The 16,589-nt window shown below is 39.6% G+C and overlaps 1 protein-coding gene across 5 annotated transcripts in view; it reads left to right on the plus strand.

Annotated features, from left to right (window-relative positions):
• The window catches only part of AFF2 (ALF transcription elongation factor 2), a 334,567-nt gene that overhangs the window by 280,852 nt on the left and 37,126 nt on the right, over window positions 1–16,589 (plus strand). For 2 of the 5 annotated variants that reach the window (XM_056491312.1, XM_056491315.1), the window contains exons 10-12: window positions 11,772–11,934; window positions 12,455–13,474; window positions 15,529–15,653. In XM_056491312.1, coding sequence (XP_056347287.1) covers window positions 11,772–11,934; window positions 12,455–13,474; window positions 15,529–15,653 — 1,308 coding nt within the window. The remainder of the gene's footprint in view (window positions 1–11,771; window positions 11,935–12,454; window positions 13,475–15,528; window positions 15,654–16,589) is intronic. The other 3 variants (XM_056491314.1, XM_056491316.1, XM_056491313.1) reach the window with 2 other exon arrangements.

The raw sequence follows: 16,589 nt of genomic DNA on the forward strand, positions 1-16,589 counted from the left end.
CTAAGCAGCTTTCCAGGCTGTTGTCGTGTTTACAGTATTGTCTTGCATGGCGCACAACTGTAATTTTATCAGACTTACATTTCATTTCCCATATCTATATAAAACATGATACTAGAGAAAGACCTATTCTGAACTGCAGCACATAAAAACCATTGAACCAAAAAATTAATAAACCAAAATGAATAAGCTGTGGCATTAAAAAATAATCAAATAACAAAACAGAAGTTGATTTTGTTTGCTTTTGTTTGAAAATTCCAACCTGCAAGACTTGCCAGGGATAATATAATGAGTCCATTACACAGTTGGGACCATGACCTGCAAGACCACCTCTGTGTATACCAGCCTGCGAGTTAAGTGTTATCCGGACTTTTGGCATGGATTTTCTTGGAAAATGATCAGTGGGCTGTCATTAAAGCACAGATAGAACACAGATATTTCTCAAGGAGAGATCCAAAAAAAGGGGTTGTGAGAAGTGTTCCATTTCTCAACAAACTTAATAAAGAATGTAGCCTCAGAGGCCTAGGAAAGCATGTGTCAGGAACAAGAGATGCCCTAAACTTGAGAATGTCAGGTTCATGTTGAACTCAGGGATACCAGCTTGTCATCACTCACGTATTCCACCCTATACTTAAACACTTTGCTTTCTCAGAAACGGCCTTGTAAGTGGAAGAAAACAGCTGGCAGTGCCTTATAATTTGCCTGCTATTTGCATGTGTTCTTTCATTCTAAACTTATATTTCAAGATGGGCTTGAACCCAAACCTCAGATAAGCAGTGTGAGTTAATTAAACTCAGGAGCCAAGTGTGGGATCCTGAGTCCATCTGTAACCTAGATGTTAACAGCCTTTCCACTTCAAAACTCCTAAGTAGAGCTTTCATTTTCAAAACTTTGCCCATGTTAAACTCCCATTGACAGTCTTGGTGCAGGAATCCAGCCTGACTGTGGTGGGAGGAACATGCTGCCATACTACATTTTCTCTCAGCTATCTCTGCACAAACCACTTATAAAAATATTTAGGGGTGTTGTTTCACTCAAAAAGCAAAGGGGAAACAAAGCAGTGAATAGATGCTAAACTGCTTCAGTATGTTGAAGCCATCACCTGAATGTACTGACTGGCATTGTAGGTTTTGCTCTGCAAAACAAGAGAGATCAGCCAAGCACTGTTATTACTGGATGAGATCCAGCTAAGTGCTGATCTGAAATTCAGGATGAGCTTTTTAGCCCTGGGCCTGAGTGTCTGTGTCTCTGCATATTTTCAGGGATGTAGGCACTGATGTGAGGTGTTCACCTCAGACCTTGCTATTGAAGCAATTGGTCATGCTCAATGTTGGACCACTCGTGTTACCATCTGCTGCAGGGGCTGACTTTTGAGCAATGTCCTTCATTAATGTAGCTTTACTGCCTGTGATATCCCAAATACTGCAGGTAGAATTTAAGAGGGTGGGATATTTTTTAAATGTAATGTTGAAATTAAGTCACTTCTCCACTTCACTGCTGGTAGAGTGACATCTCGCTACTGATTTTTATCATTAAGAAGTAAAAGAGCTTCACGTAATCAGCAATCTCCTTGCTACACTAGGACATTAGGAGATTGAGGCAGATGTGTGAAGAAGACATTTGCACCTTACTAAGGGAATGGTTCTCAAGTAGGAAACAATAAAATGCAAGAGAGATCGAACTTTGCCTGTTTACCTCTGTATCCATGAGGGGGCTGGGTTTTCCTAACCTTTGCTTGTTGGCAGACCTTCAACAAATCATTGCTGGTAAACTAACCCTTCTTGAGTCTGGGGGTAATGGATGGTGGTAATGTTGAAAAGTCCATTCTGGTCACTCAGGAACATAAATGTCCAGAAAGCATCTTTGGTGAAAGGTTTTTAAGAAAGAATAATGTAACTAATCCTAAAGATCTAAATAATTTTGTCCATATTTAATGCTTTTCAGTACTCCCTTGACAAAACCCACTTTATGCTCAGGATTATGGTCGCTCTTTTCCTGAAGCCCTCTTGGGGAATACAGTGTTTGCCCAGTCCCAGGCAGATGTTAAGTGCCTCTGCCAGGCATTCCACTTTCTCAGTTTGCATTAAGAAAGCGAGCAGTGTGACACTTCAGGAAGGCATCCAGTGTTAATTCTGGCAGTCCAAGTTACTCTTTCCTATCTAAATGAAAACTGGCTCCAAACTTGTCCTCATCCTGCACACAGATAGTGCAATCCCTGTGTTTGCAGTGTTTTTACTTGGCCCCCACAGAGTCAAGTGGTGCTGAGCACCAGCAGTTTCCTCTGGCAGACTTGGAGCTCTGTTTGCCCACAAGATCTCAGCAAGTGAATGCAGGAGCTATTAGGATCTTCCTTTTATTTTGGGGTTGATGTAAAAGGCTGAAAGGAAAGATTTTCAGCCAAGATAAGGTTACAGAATTAAAGATTCACTGTTTCCTTTTCCTGTCATTCAAAATAACAAGCATAGAAAATTCTGTTTAAAATAGATGAGCCTTTTGGCTTAAAGGGTTTTTATGTCAAAGATTTAAGATGTCAGGTTTAAACATGACAGTGATAGTATTAGGCAAAGTATGAGAGCAGATACTGGTAGCAACTGTCATTTTTTTTCTGACTGTTTATTAATGGTTCTTTGTGATTTATAATGAATGTTGTGAAGGATCTTCAGGTCCATTTATCACTCAGAGAAGCACCTTTCTTTCCTTAATACCTACGTATGTCATAATTAAGGGTGGATGCTGCTTAACAATTTAGCTCTGTTCTTAACATGAGAGCATTCAAGATGATATTTAATCCGAAGTAGATTTGATATATTTTTTTAAGTCTATAAAGCAAAGTATTATGTAACTGTCTAAAATCAGCAGCATTAAAAGGAGATTATATTAAACATAAATATACAGAAGGTTAAGATTTTCATTCCAAATGGAGCCTTTTACCCCATTTTAAAATGAATTGTAAGGAAGACACCTAAGTTTCAGCATTTGGCTTTATTAATATTTTACTAGACAGCTTTCTCCTTGTTCAAAAAACAAGTCGTGTGCTGAAGTACATCTTTATATCCATGAAAGGCTCTGGTGGTGTGCCATAAATTCATCATGTTCCTTTAGGAATACTTCTTTAAAAACTATTTCAGAGTAATTGCCCATTATTAATAATGATGATTCCTTTTTACTGTTATGGCAGTAGCAGTGAAACAAAGTGTCTACATGTGGTTTTCATGAGTGCCTGTGTACTTCCTTGGTCCCTGTTATTACAAATTCAATCTAATGAACCTAAATATGCTTGTAGTCTCACAATACCATATGTATTAATAACAGGGGAAAGTGCTAGGAATCCAGTTATTTTGCCCATTGAATCTCAGGGAGACACAGGAATTGAACCAGTATTTTGAAGTGTGGAACTGGTTCTACAACCACAGGGCTATTTCTCTTTACAAAAATGCAGCAGTCATCTCCACAGAGGTGGATTATTTGTGCCTTAGTCATTTGAGTATATGCCTATGACCAACCATGCCTGTATCACAAATCCTGCTGTTTCATGCTTTCTACAGTGCATAATGCATGGAGATTGCTACCAGTTTGGGAGCAGCTGAAGCTCATTTAGTAGAATATTACCCCATTAGTTCTGATTATACTCAGTTCTTATCTCTGTCTCTTTCTGTATTGCTTGTTTTACTCATCATGCTTCTGACAATAACTAAGATTGCTGGAGCAATCTTGGGTCTTTCCTAAATAAGGACAGCTTTAACATCCTGCAACAGGCTTTTTTCCCTCCTCTGGCTTTTGTTCCCAATTCCTCCCCTTTTATCTGGTCTGAAACTGGTTGTACTGCTGATCTGCTCCCAAGGGATTCCCCTGGAGAGGAAATCCTCCCATGGTTTTGTGAGCTCGTGTTGGGACACTTGTTCAGCGCTCAGGTGTAAAGGACTGCATGTGTGCCATAAAGCTTTGGAAAATTAGGGTATGCCTTTTGGCACGTTTTCAAGTTCAGAATAGTTGTTTCACATGGAGAGAGAAAAAAACCCTCCAACTTTCTATTGTTTTCTTACTGCTTGGTTTCTCAGCATAGTAAAATTAGTTTTCCTCAGATAGCAGATGAGGCTGGAAATGTTGAGGAGTTGGAGGTGCCATGTGGATCCATCTGCACCAGTGTGATTTGGTCTCAGAGCCCGCAGTTCTCTTCCCACTGGGCTCTGCAAGCTGGATTCTGTTTTCAGTTAGAAATGAAGCAGAACTGAGTTAGAATGAGAAGAGTAGTTCATTTAGAACATTACGTACTCAAGTTTCTGCCATACATGAATGACAAAGACCACAACACTTTGCTTTTAGAGGTTCACTTTGGATGTTTTTTTTCCATGACCATACTTGGTCTTTCTGCTGTAGTAAATAAAATCAAAGTGTAAATAACTGACTCCCTAAAAACCATTTTATGTTCACTATAAATTGTGAACTGTAGAGGGGCAAATATGTGCTTCTGCACTTCCACAGAAGATTTGCAAAGTGTACCGAAAGATGCAGTATTCTAGGGTTTCCTTTGCGGAAAATAAAGATGTTTCTATGTATCAATCCTCATATCTAGCTTGATTCAGTGGGGCAATATTGATATAATAAAGTGATTCCATTTATATCAAATGAGACCCTTTGGATTCTCACAGTAAGAGAGAGTGTTCTTGTTCTTCCAGATGCCAGGCAAATAGTAGCACATCAGGACACAGCACAAATAATACTCTCTGACACTTGAATCTATTCACTAAAATATCGTACTTCAAAAAGCCTACATACATTGCATTCCCTGAATAATATCATGCTCACAAAATTGTTTCTAAACTCTGAGGTGAGCAAAGTGATGCATGCACGAATCATAGATACAGTATTGCTTTTAATATGCAAAATCTCCTTCTCTTCCACTTCAAGTGTGTATAACAGTGCTGTGATATTGGAAGGAGAGTGATTACCATACCAATAGTTCAGAAAGTTTTTTATGTGTACCATTAGAGATGTGGCATTAAAATTCCTCCTCTTCTGTTTGTTTTTTTATGTCATAGTTTGATATGTTATACCTATTCTTTATCACAGGTGTGATGGAGTCAGAATTTACTGAAACTCAGGAAAAAACTGGAAAATAATCAGAGCCATGGTTAAAGTCACATTGCAGATATATATACACAGTTCCACCTAGGATTTGTGGCTAATGTAATTCTTTATTGGAAGGCTTTGACCTTGTTATGGATTCTTGGCAGCTTTTCCCCACTCTATTCATTACTAATGCAAGCTGTCAATCACTTTAGTTCTGCTTTGACATAGATTGTGGCTCATAGGAGTTAGCTCTGTCATTCTCTTTATTTCTTTCATCTTTACTATCCTTTTTTATGGTCCTTAAAGCTGGAAATATAAAAGGGTTTTATGTATATGAAAAAAAAATCTGTTTCAGTAACTCTATCAACCTTGTTATAAGCAGTCTTTGATTAAAACAGGTACTTTTGAACATAGTAAAATGAGACTGTGGCTTTTTACATACAACATCTTGTAAATAACCCTCCCCCTTAAAATAAATCACAGTTCCTACTTGCATTACAGTACTCAGGATTGATGCAGGCAGATCAGCTGCCACATCCTGAATAACATATTAAAGGGGTTTTCCCTTACCATGTGTTTTGACATGAGAGAGCTATCATAAGTGATGTCTTACTACACATGCTAATGTTAGCTGAGGCAACAATTTCCACACCTTATTTCATTTCATTGACCTGGGTGCTGATTAATATTTTAAGAGCCTTGATACAGGTTTTCAGTTCCTGTGTCAACCCAATCTTTGAAAGTTTAGATTTGAGTCCTATCAGCCTGATGTTAAATAATTTAATACTAACCAATGGAAAGGTAATAAAGAATAATCCAGAGAAATCATTTTCTTTAGAAAGGAATCTAATGGCAGGCGTATATATGTTTGAAGATAAAAATATGAACAATTCATTATAAAAAAAAATGGCAGCACCCTTTCAAATCAGAAAAGAATACTACTTCCTGATAATGGTGTAAGAAGAGAAATAAAACTTCGTTATTGAACAGTTATGGTATTAAATTCTGACACTAAATATTAATTTGCTAGGTGCTGCACTATTATTATCTACTAGAATAATGAAACAGCCTTTTCTGTACAGAATTCAGTGAGTCCAGCAACTCCAAGTAATGCTCATCAGGTTTTCAATTTTTCTGTAAAAATAGATCCAAAGAAGAGATTGGGCTGGTTTCTGAGGTTTGGAGAGTACCATCTATTTGCCAAATTCTCCTCACAGCAACTCCAGAGGGTTTTTTCCTGTCTCTTCAAATAAAATATAGGGAATGGGACAGCAGTATCCAAATAAGAGCAAGTGTTGCTGTCTGCTCTGGTAGATGCTGCAGTGTGGTTGAGTGCACAGAAGTTTTGCTCAGAGCTGGCCCAGTTTTCTGTGCCCTGTGCAATCAGACTCTTTGTTCTCAGGAATTTGCATTTTAAATAGACAAGCCAGATTAAGGATAGGTCACATAACCTTTCTTTTACTCAGCAGGAACTGATGTGCAGACATATTTTCTTGTCAGACAAAAAGCAAAATTCATCTCAGTCCCAATCCAGTGCCTCAACAGGAAGATCAGCTAATCTGTCAAGCCTGTAGTCAGTTTTCCAGCATAGACCTTGCTCTTTCCAGATTTCATTGGTTTAATTTTCCCTAAATATAGGCTTGTGCAGTCAAACAACCTTTGTAGAGTGCTGCTTCTAATGGAAATACATTGCCAACATGGATGTACTGTTGACTCACTGGTCAGCTCCCATCTACAATTTCCCACTGACCAGCAATGCTCTGCTTTCTCTAAGTTTACATTTTGATTTCTGAGTAGAGCAGTGTAACAAGTGGCCAATTCATCATTACCCTAAGAAGAAAGATTTGGAATGAATAAACCTATTATTGGAGAGCACCATCTATTTGCCAAATTCTCCTCACAGCAATTAACGTGATTACATCTAATTGGGAAAAGGTTCAGGGAGATAGCTAAGGATTGGTTAGGAAGTTTGTTCCTTGATGGGTTTTACTGCTGTAGTCTGAATTATACCTTTTTTTTTTTACATCTGTATTTACAAGGTTAAAATTTTATTATCTTTCAAATTAGAGGTTAACAAGTTGGAGTATTTCACATTATCTTTGTTGTAGCTACCAGGTTTAATTTTGAAGATCATTTATAACAACAGTAAATTATATGTTGAAAACTGTATAATGGTCCAGATGACAACAAGAACAAAAAAAGATAAGCCACATATCAGGCCTTTGGTCTCTATGCAGCATAATGATCCAGACACATCATAATGCCATATCTGCTTTAATTTGCTTTGGACAAATAACCCATGAATTAAAAAACAGACAAGCTTCAGGGTGATTTGGGCAGATCACCTGCATCAGTGAACTGCGGCAAAAGAAAGATGGTTGGTGTGTGATAAGGTCAGTACCAGGAGCCATCAGCAGACACACACCTGCAAGTTTCAGCTGCTCTGTAGTTGTTTGAGCTCAGAAAGAGCTGAAAAATACTCCATGTACTGATGGCACTGGTGTTTGTCCTCTCCTTCAAGGCATTTCTCATCTCACAATTTGTGGCCATGCTGTGCACAGTTGTCAGGGACTGGGGAAATGCTTGCAGTGCAAAAGCACAAGAAGGAAGATGGGTGAGGGTGCTGCAAAGGAGCTTCCTTCCAGCTTGCTTCCAGATGTGCAGGTCTCCTCTGTCAGAAAGAGCCCCAGCTTATTAGTGTTCAGGCAGCTAGAGACATCATCATGGTGACCTTTGCAAGGGACAAAGCCTGGCTCCTCTTCCCCTGCGGTGTGGGTGTCACTCCAGGGCTCTCACCTCCGCAGCACAGGAGGGGCTCCTCGGGAGAGGGGTGAGCAGCCGCTGATCCACCTGACCTGAGTCATGGGGATCTCCCTGCCTAGTCATTTTGTGTCTTTGCTCCCAGCCTGGTCAGGGCCCTGGTTCAGGGCAGAGCATCTCTGACTGGCCCGCAGGACTCAGCTCAAGTGCTGAGTATGGGGCTTCGGAAATGAGATCAAACTTGAAAGGAGGGCAAAACTGATGTTTCTATTACCTGCAGAGAGGCCTTGCACTTAAAGAATGTGACAGGCCCACACTGAGTATGAGGATGACTGTAATACCTCTGCTGTTTGCTTTGTGTGTTTGCACTGCAAGCTCTTTAGCCCAAGGATTGTGCCTCATCATGTATTTACACAGATCCAGCACATCGGGTCACTGGTCTCAGTAGGGGCTTCCAATCTCAAGTGATAATAATGAACTGGCTTTCTTCTAAGTGTTATTTACCCAAACAATGCGGGGTTCCACTGTGCAGCATTGTTTTTATTTTTTTTTTCCAGTTCACATGAAATAAAACATTGTCACCCAAACACTGAGGAACAATATGAGTGCTCATCTCCTGCTGGGAAATAAAAATTCAGTAGTTTCAAATATCAGTCCTTCCTGCCCTCCTTAGTCACTTGGAGGACTTGTGTCTGATGATAAAATGCTTTAAATCCATTTTAAACCTTGTCGGGACTGGCATTCCTTGTCTGGATCTTAGCAACATAACAAAGCTTGCTTTCAAAGCCTCTTCAAGAGGCAGCCCCCAGTACATGTTGTTGAAACCTATGTGAGGAAGCCCAGTTTGTTTGTATAACAGATGCTTGAATTGCAGAATCTAGCCCAACATCTTCCAAAACATGATTGAACTTTAAATCTGCAGAAATCTCTGGAAAGAGTGCAAACCAAATATTTTTGAATGCAATCCAGAATATCTACTAAACTTATTTTATTGGAAGCAAAGATCCATTTTTATGCACTTTTTAATGCACTTTTTAATGCTTTTTGTTTGTTTGTTTGTGAAACATATGTATACCTTTTTCTTCTCTGCTGAACTGCATTGTAAGAAGTTGGTTGTGCGTGTAGCTATGTACAAGATCTATCTTTAGTATGGTGAGATGCTAGGAAAGGCATTTTGGGTCTTAGCTGATTGTTTTGCAAAGCATACACAGTTGCTTTCAACCCAAACTACAGGATGAAAATGAATGCTTCTACTTTAGTAATGAGGATCAGCAATGATGCCTTCAGCATGAAACTGCCCGGTGTAGCCAAGGCATAATTTTATTATCCCAGATGAAAGACAAATATGACCTCATTGTGTTTTGTATGAAAAACATTATTTTGAGCCTGTCTGTTTCCTGCATGCTTGCTGAGCTGTGTTACTTGTAGTGTTTGGCAAATGGTTGCTTTTTATGAGGCTAGTAAGCAGAAAGAAAGAAAATTAGGCCAGGTTGGAGCTGCTATCTATTTCCTTGGTTTTATTTCTGCCCTCTGAGTTCTTTGTCAGACAGTTGCAATCTGCTCCAGAGCAACTCCTGTCATTTTGTGCGCACATCCCAGCTACAACATTAGTCCCAGAGTGCTAAGAGAGGTAAGGTGTGTTTAAAGGCCGGAAAGGTCTGGCTGGGGCTCTGCCTTTCTCTTCTTTGATCTGATGTAAGAGGTGTTATTCTTTAATCAGATGTCTTGATGAGAGCAGATGTGCCAGTCCTGAGAGCAGAGCCTAAGAGTCCTTAGGCAGATGTGCACAGATGTGTGTGCAGCCCCACACACACCCCTCTGTGTGGAGGCTGCCTGGGCACAAACCACTCCAGAGAAGCTCTCAGATTTAGGAGGCGGTGGTTTTTAAATTAAAACTTGAGTCTTCTGATAATTCCATAAATAACATTTTTTCTTCAAGGCTGGTGCCTTATTTTGGCATTATAGAATGGAATTGCCATGTTTGCCTCCTCAGTCTGGGAATCCTTGTGGTGTTTTCTATTTTATTCTTCCTGGAAATATTTGCAATGAAATGCAAAAGCTCAGTTTTCATCTATTATTAGTATTTTCCAAGTAGAAAATATAATACTGAAATTGCAAGATATTGATGAGAAAGGCCAACACCCCTACAAACACATTTTCTTTCTCTACACTTTTCTGTTTCCTTGTTTACTGTAAAAAATTTGCATGAAAAATGTGTTTCCTTACACTTTCTTGAGCTTTACTGAAAAGGAGGGATAAAGGAAGAAATACAAACTGTTTTCAAAAATAATTTTATTAAATACAAAATGTAAGATCAGTTTTAATTCGGCAGTGGTTAGTTTTCCATAACACTTTTGGAAATGCCTATATGTTTTCTTCATCTGTTCTTTGAATTGTTTTTTACATCCAGCTGAAATTTTCTAAGGAGCTCTATTTGCGTCAATTGAGTAAGAGAGCCACTAGAAGAATTAAAAAAATAAGAAGTATATGGACTTAATGAGCACCAAAGTTAGTGATCTGTAACAATTACCCAAGTGAGTAATTTTGTTTCATTAATGCACCCTAAAGCACCAAGCTGTTTTGTCAATGGGCACTGCAGGGCCATTGCAAGGCACAAAGAGACAGTTTTGTTACCAACCACCGTGTAAGCGATAGGTTTTACCAACAAGGAGGGAGATAAAGTAGCTTAGTGGAAAAAGAAAATTAAAGTCCATCTATTATTTTCATGGAAGCCAATGCCAATGCTTGTAAAGATTCTAGCAGACCAGGGTCACACATCAGTTTGTTCTGGCTTTTCCTTTTTTGTTTTTTCCTCTAGCTTTTCCAGTTTCTTGGTTATTGTGGTTTTTTAGGAGGGCATCTTGTTGCACAGAACATCTTGGTTTGAAAAGGGAAGGAAAGCTTATTCCTGGCTTAGTTGAATACTTCTGGGAGGAAAATAGAAAAGCAGATAGAAACAGAGGCAAGGCTGTATTATACCTTGTAGGCATCTCTAGATCACTCAATATGGGACACTCACAGTATATGATATATTAAGGTGAAGTACTGAATATCCATAAAGGTGTACTAGCAAATGGTGTCAATTTTCAAACACTTTGCTTTGTCAGCTTCACAAATTTAAAATCAATCATCATAAAGTCCCATTATAGATCAGCTGAAGAGACATATAACCTTATGGTTATCTCCCTGACAAAAAAGTTGAAATTAAAGATGAGTTTCTAAAGACTCAGACTGGCAGAATTCTGTAGTGCTAAAAGCTGGGGTCATCTGACCTCTCAGATTAGAAACAAATGCTGAGGAGAAACAATGACACACAGCTCACTGCTAATAAATACATCTTGGAGGACAGTTGAACACACAGAAAAATAGATTTTACAGAGAAGCTTATTTTCAGCATGAATGCTATTTTCTCACTGCATTATCATAAATAGGAGAGGGAAAAAAGCTATAAATAAAAAATTCTCAGGCACTCCCAGGAGACGTCAAAAATATGTAGTTTTTGTACACTGCAGTGTAAAAGTATTCATTAAATTAATTTTTAAAATGTCCTGTCCAATACTAGTTGCCTGATATCCTTCCTTTGTTCATAAATTATAAATGAACTGCAAAAAATGAAGAAACCATGATTCCATTAATGATTTATTTAAGTGAGATTGTTAGTTTTTGCAATCATCAGCCTAATAAGCTCGGGCTTGTGACACGAAGTGTTTCTTACTGAAGGGTGATGATGATGGTAATGTTATTAACATAATCCATGTGTCCCAAGAGTCACGAACCCAACCAGCTCCTCTGGTGGCTCCACGGTGGCACAGCCCCTGGAGCTCTCGTGGGTGTGCGCTGCAGGAGAAAGAGGTGACGCTGAGGATATTTAGTGTGGATAGGGCTCAATGGGCAGCACTTGCAAAAAGGCAGGAGCACGCTAAGAGAGGATCTTGTCCCCACAGCAGCCTGCCAGTGCCAGTGGCACACGCTGCTGGCTTGACCCATTCCAGCGGCGGCTCCGACAGCTCCAGCGAGTCCGAGAGCAGCTCCGAGTCCGACTCCGACAGTGAGAGCAGCTCCAGCGACAGCGAGTGCAACGAGGAGTCCCGCAGTGCCACACCAGAGGTAAGGCCACTCTCAGCTCTCCCCAGAGGGGGAGGCAAAGTCCCACTCCCTGTTAGAGGGATGTTGGAGTTCTGTGCTGTTTGATGCTGTTGACTTCTTTTCCTTTTGCTATTTCACGTGTATGACCCACATATTTATTATAGCGTTTGGAAGCATCTTTCTGGCCTACATTAGAGTTGTTTTAAAGAAATATTTAGATTTTTGCCAGTAGCTAGAGAAAATTTTATTGACACAGTATTCAGCTGGGACTAAGAGGACTAAGGAAAGGCAAAATGACAAAACTATCTCTTCAGAGACTAGCTAAACTTTTTAGTTGTATTAAATTTCTCCAGGGCCCCATTGTAAACCAGATAAGGAAGCCTAATTAACCATAAATACTCCATAAATACTCCCATAAAACTAGCCATTACCACTGGTTGACTGAAATAAAAATTACATTAAACATTAAAAAAGTTCTCTTTTAAAGGGAAAACCACTGCTTCTGTCTGAGATTTGTTCCTTGTTATCCTTCAATCTGCAGCCTGAACCCCCCTCAACAAACAAATGGCAGCTGGATAAATGGCTAAATAAGGTGAACCCCCACAACAAGACCATCATCAACAATCAAAATGAGCCTCACAGTGAGAGCAGCTCCCAGGCCCAGAGCAACCAGCAGGCCGAAGGGGCAAACAAAGGGAAGCTCAACAGTAGCCTGCCCCCAACCGATTCCAAAGACCGGGCAATCCTTAGTCCTATCCGAGAGAAAGCCAAACCACGGGTTGCCCAGAAAACCCCAGAGGCAAAAGTCTCCAAGCAGAAGTCACCAGCTCATAATGAGCCAACTTCACAAAGGACTACTGGGAAAAAGCAACCCAAAAAGGTAGAAAGGACTTCCAGTGTAGAAGAGTATAACTGGCCCAAACCAAATAATACCAGCAACACTCCCAAAGAAAAAGATACACAGGAACCCCCCGAGCAGCCAAAGGTTCGAACTAAAGCAGCAGTTGGGAAGACAGCTCCGAGGAAAGAACCAAGAACTAGCACAGGTCTCACTTCAGAGAAGAAAAAGTACAGAGGCCCCAGCAAAATTATCCCGAAGTCCCGGGAGTTCATTGAAACTGATTCATCTACTTCTGACTCAAACACAGACCAGGAGGAGAGCTTGCAGGCAAAGGTGCTGCCAGCCTGCACTGGATCTGCTGGTGGTGTCAAAGTGAAGGACTCTGGCAGTAACATCCTCAGCGTAAGTAGCTTAACCAGCAATAGCAGCAACACGTCCATTGACCAAACCAGCAATGACCTGGAGGAGCAGCTCTTTTCTCCTATCCCAATCGTACAAAATGAACTTCTGTCCCCACTGAGAGAATATGAAGAACTTAAATCTTTGTGGGTGAAAATAGACCTTAGTTTACTCTCTAGGGTACCTGGACAGGAAACCTTTGAGACCACGTCTGTGAAAAGTGAACCAAGAGAGGCAAATGTGAAACACAGGCGACCATCTCGAGAGTCTCCTACCCCAGCAGCTGAAAAACCCTCCACAAAAACCAAAAGGAAACACAAGGTAAGTAATTTTCATTGTTTAAAGGAAAACGTGTTTCTCAGCACCCTAGAGATCAGAGGCAGTGATTCCTCGCTGCACCTGCAGCTGGGCTGTGGGGAGGCATCAGAGCGCTGAGGCTTTATTGGTTTTACAAAGGACAGACATTTACAAGTGCACTACAAATTAACATCAGAAACTAGTAAAAAACAAACCCCATCTGACTAAATTAATAAGCGTATTTTTTGAGATTTTTCTTACAAGCTTTTTTACTGTATTTGCTCACTCACCTGTTAGTTTCCAGTGTCCTGTAATCTGCAGGAAGTGATGAGTTCGTATTAGTACAGTTTCAGCCATACTCAGAAAATGTGACTTCTGTTTGGAAGGGAGGGTTTGTTGTCTGCACAATTAAGGTGTTTTCACCACTGGTTTAAACAGGCTTCATCAAAGTCAGTGGAATGGTGCTTGCTTATGCTTCTGGTGAATTTAGTTTTTATATTGTTTTGTGGCATGAACAAGTATGATTTATAGAAATATAATTTACTTAACTAGCTGCTTTCTCTGCACAGCTACCTGAGAAAACAAATATAATTTGACTGAAGGCATTATGTTTTATCATGTGGGATATGACATTGCACTTCAAACTAATGTGTTTTTGGACAGGAAACAGGTTTTATATCCTTAATGAATTTTTGTAGTCAGATTTTCCAGCTGAAATGCTTTTACTCTGGTCTGCCTGTGAAAAGTCATCAGAGTGTATTTTTTTATGTCCCAAATTTTATAAATCATTGGGAATATGACTTCAGCTGTCTATTTTGGTGGACTTGAAATCCTAATCCTAATCCTTTGAGGAGTCCAGTGGTATGAGAGAATTACTGCAAGACAAAGACACACAATGCCAGGTAGACACAGGGCCTACACTCCTGCCTAAATGAGTCACTGCACTGGCTCCTTGCCTGTTGAATTAAGTGAAAATAATAACATGAGTAAACTCAGCAGGTCTTTATTCAATTTATATTCTAGCTGCACACTACAGAGATGCAAGAAGGAAAGAGAAAAAAAGAGGGATGTATAAATGTCCATATTTACGTATGTCTAAGTACACCAGGGTGCATATTAATTATACCAAAAATAATTCTTTCTGGGTAACTTAGTGGAGTGCCTGTATCATGGAGAAGGAATCTTGACTAAAACACAAGTATAGTATTGGCAACTAAAGCGAGGGATCCCAGGGAAGAAAAGAAATAAGGGAGCTTATATGAAATTTGGAACCTCATCATTTCCTTAACTGAGACTTTGAATCAGAAAGTAACAAAATGGAGAATCTTGCTCTGGGCTTGTGCTAACATAAGCTAAACTGTGAATCAGCCCCTTCAGTTGCAATGTGGTTGTTCACTGCTACCCAAGGGGAAACCAGCCAATTAGGATGACTCAAGGGTATACCAAGAGTTAAAGCAGGGTGGGGAGTGACTAATTTGTGTTTCTGAATCATGCTATTAAAAAATTTATTTTAGCCATCTACTGGTGGGCTCAAACAATGATATGAAGGTTTCATTGACAGAGCAATAATCAGCTTTGTTCATGCCATCCAAGTTCAGGCACAAAAGTCATGCATCAGGGAGTCTTCCAAAGCAAATTTCAAATGATCTGTTGCTGTTAATGACTACCCCAGCTCAGTTCTCTGCTCCTAGTCCTATGAGGAATACTTACTCAGAGAAGTTTTTCCATCAAGTTCTATTAGATGAATGAGTAAAAGTTATTTACTTGAATAAGGTTTGCTACTATCAAGTCATTGCATCTAAATTATTAATTAAATTCCAGTGCACTACAGAAGATAACTTTAGCACACAATACATTTTTCTTCCTAATTATCTGCTATGTCACTTGTTATATAACTTCATGTCATGTGTTTGGAGCATGTTTAGCCCTGATTTCAGGTGACTTTCACTTCTCTTAGACCAGAGTTTAACTGCTGCTGCTATAAAGGAAATACACTGAGATTCCATAGGTCCTCTCGATGGCCAATGAAGCTGTGCATAGATACTGGATCTTTTATACTGTACCATTTTTTGTTAAAGCAGACAGAAAGCCTGGATACTTTTGTTGAAAGCAAGAAGCAGCGCCTGGAGGACCCTCCAGCTTCCTGTCTGCTCCCACCTTGTATCTCTCCAATACCGAACCACAGAATAACCAGCACTAAAGAGTAAGTGGGTTTTTGACATAATATTCTTGAGGGATTTCACAGTACTGTTCTGTAAATACCTTTGCTGTAGAGTCAGATGGGCTTTACAGCCCATAAACATAAGTGACACAGCATTGGTATTCCCATTTATGAAGAAGAGAATCCGCATGGCTTTGGATGAGATTCATTCCTCCTTCTGATGGCCTGCAGGACTTCAGAATGCTGCCACAATCCTGGTGGATTCCAGGAACTCCTTTCCGCTGATCTCCTTTCAATGTTCTTCCTTGTCTCTATTGCCTTTAACCTCTGTGGACAGAGAATCCTGCTAAAAGTGGGATTTATTTTATTGCCTGGAATTATTTTTTTAAAATCATTTTCATAAGAGACAGTTCCCAGCTTTATTGAAGAAAATAGTGAAATTGCCTCTTTGTTTTACTGTGTATACAGCAATGCAAGGAGTGACCATCCCAAGTGTCTCAGACGTGCTTTGTATCTCAGCAGAGACACCATCCAATAGTTTCTGCCTTTCAGAGTGTCTTTCAGAGATGGCTATAATGCTTGAGCAAATAGGTGCCACATAAATAATGTTTCTGATTATAGGGTCACAAGGCTCACATTCTATAAATAGCTAAAGAATCCAATTCCCTTTTGTTACTAATTTTGTGCTTTTATGATTTTGACATTAGGTCCTTCTTTCTGCTTTGCACTAAGATAAGCAAAGAATCAAAATCACACTGTGCTTTTGAAAACAATTTGAGGATAATATAGCTAAATTTAGATGAAGTTCAAAAATAAGTTATGAAATAGCACACTAATTTTAAAATTCTTGAAGAAAGTTGAGCATAATTTTATTTGTTTTAGTGTCAATATGGAGTAACTTCAGTCTGTGAACTAGCCCCTCATTCAGCCACCGAGAGAATCGGAGTTGGAGTCTGAAAAAGGAAGATGAGTTAAATG

The sequence above is a fragment of the Oenanthe melanoleuca genome, chromosome 4A, assembly GCF_029582105.1.
Source record: "Oenanthe melanoleuca isolate GR-GAL-2019-014 chromosome 4A, OMel1.0, whole genome shotgun sequence".
Taxonomy (NCBI): Eukaryota; Metazoa; Chordata; class Aves; order Passeriformes; family Muscicapidae; genus Oenanthe; species Oenanthe melanoleuca.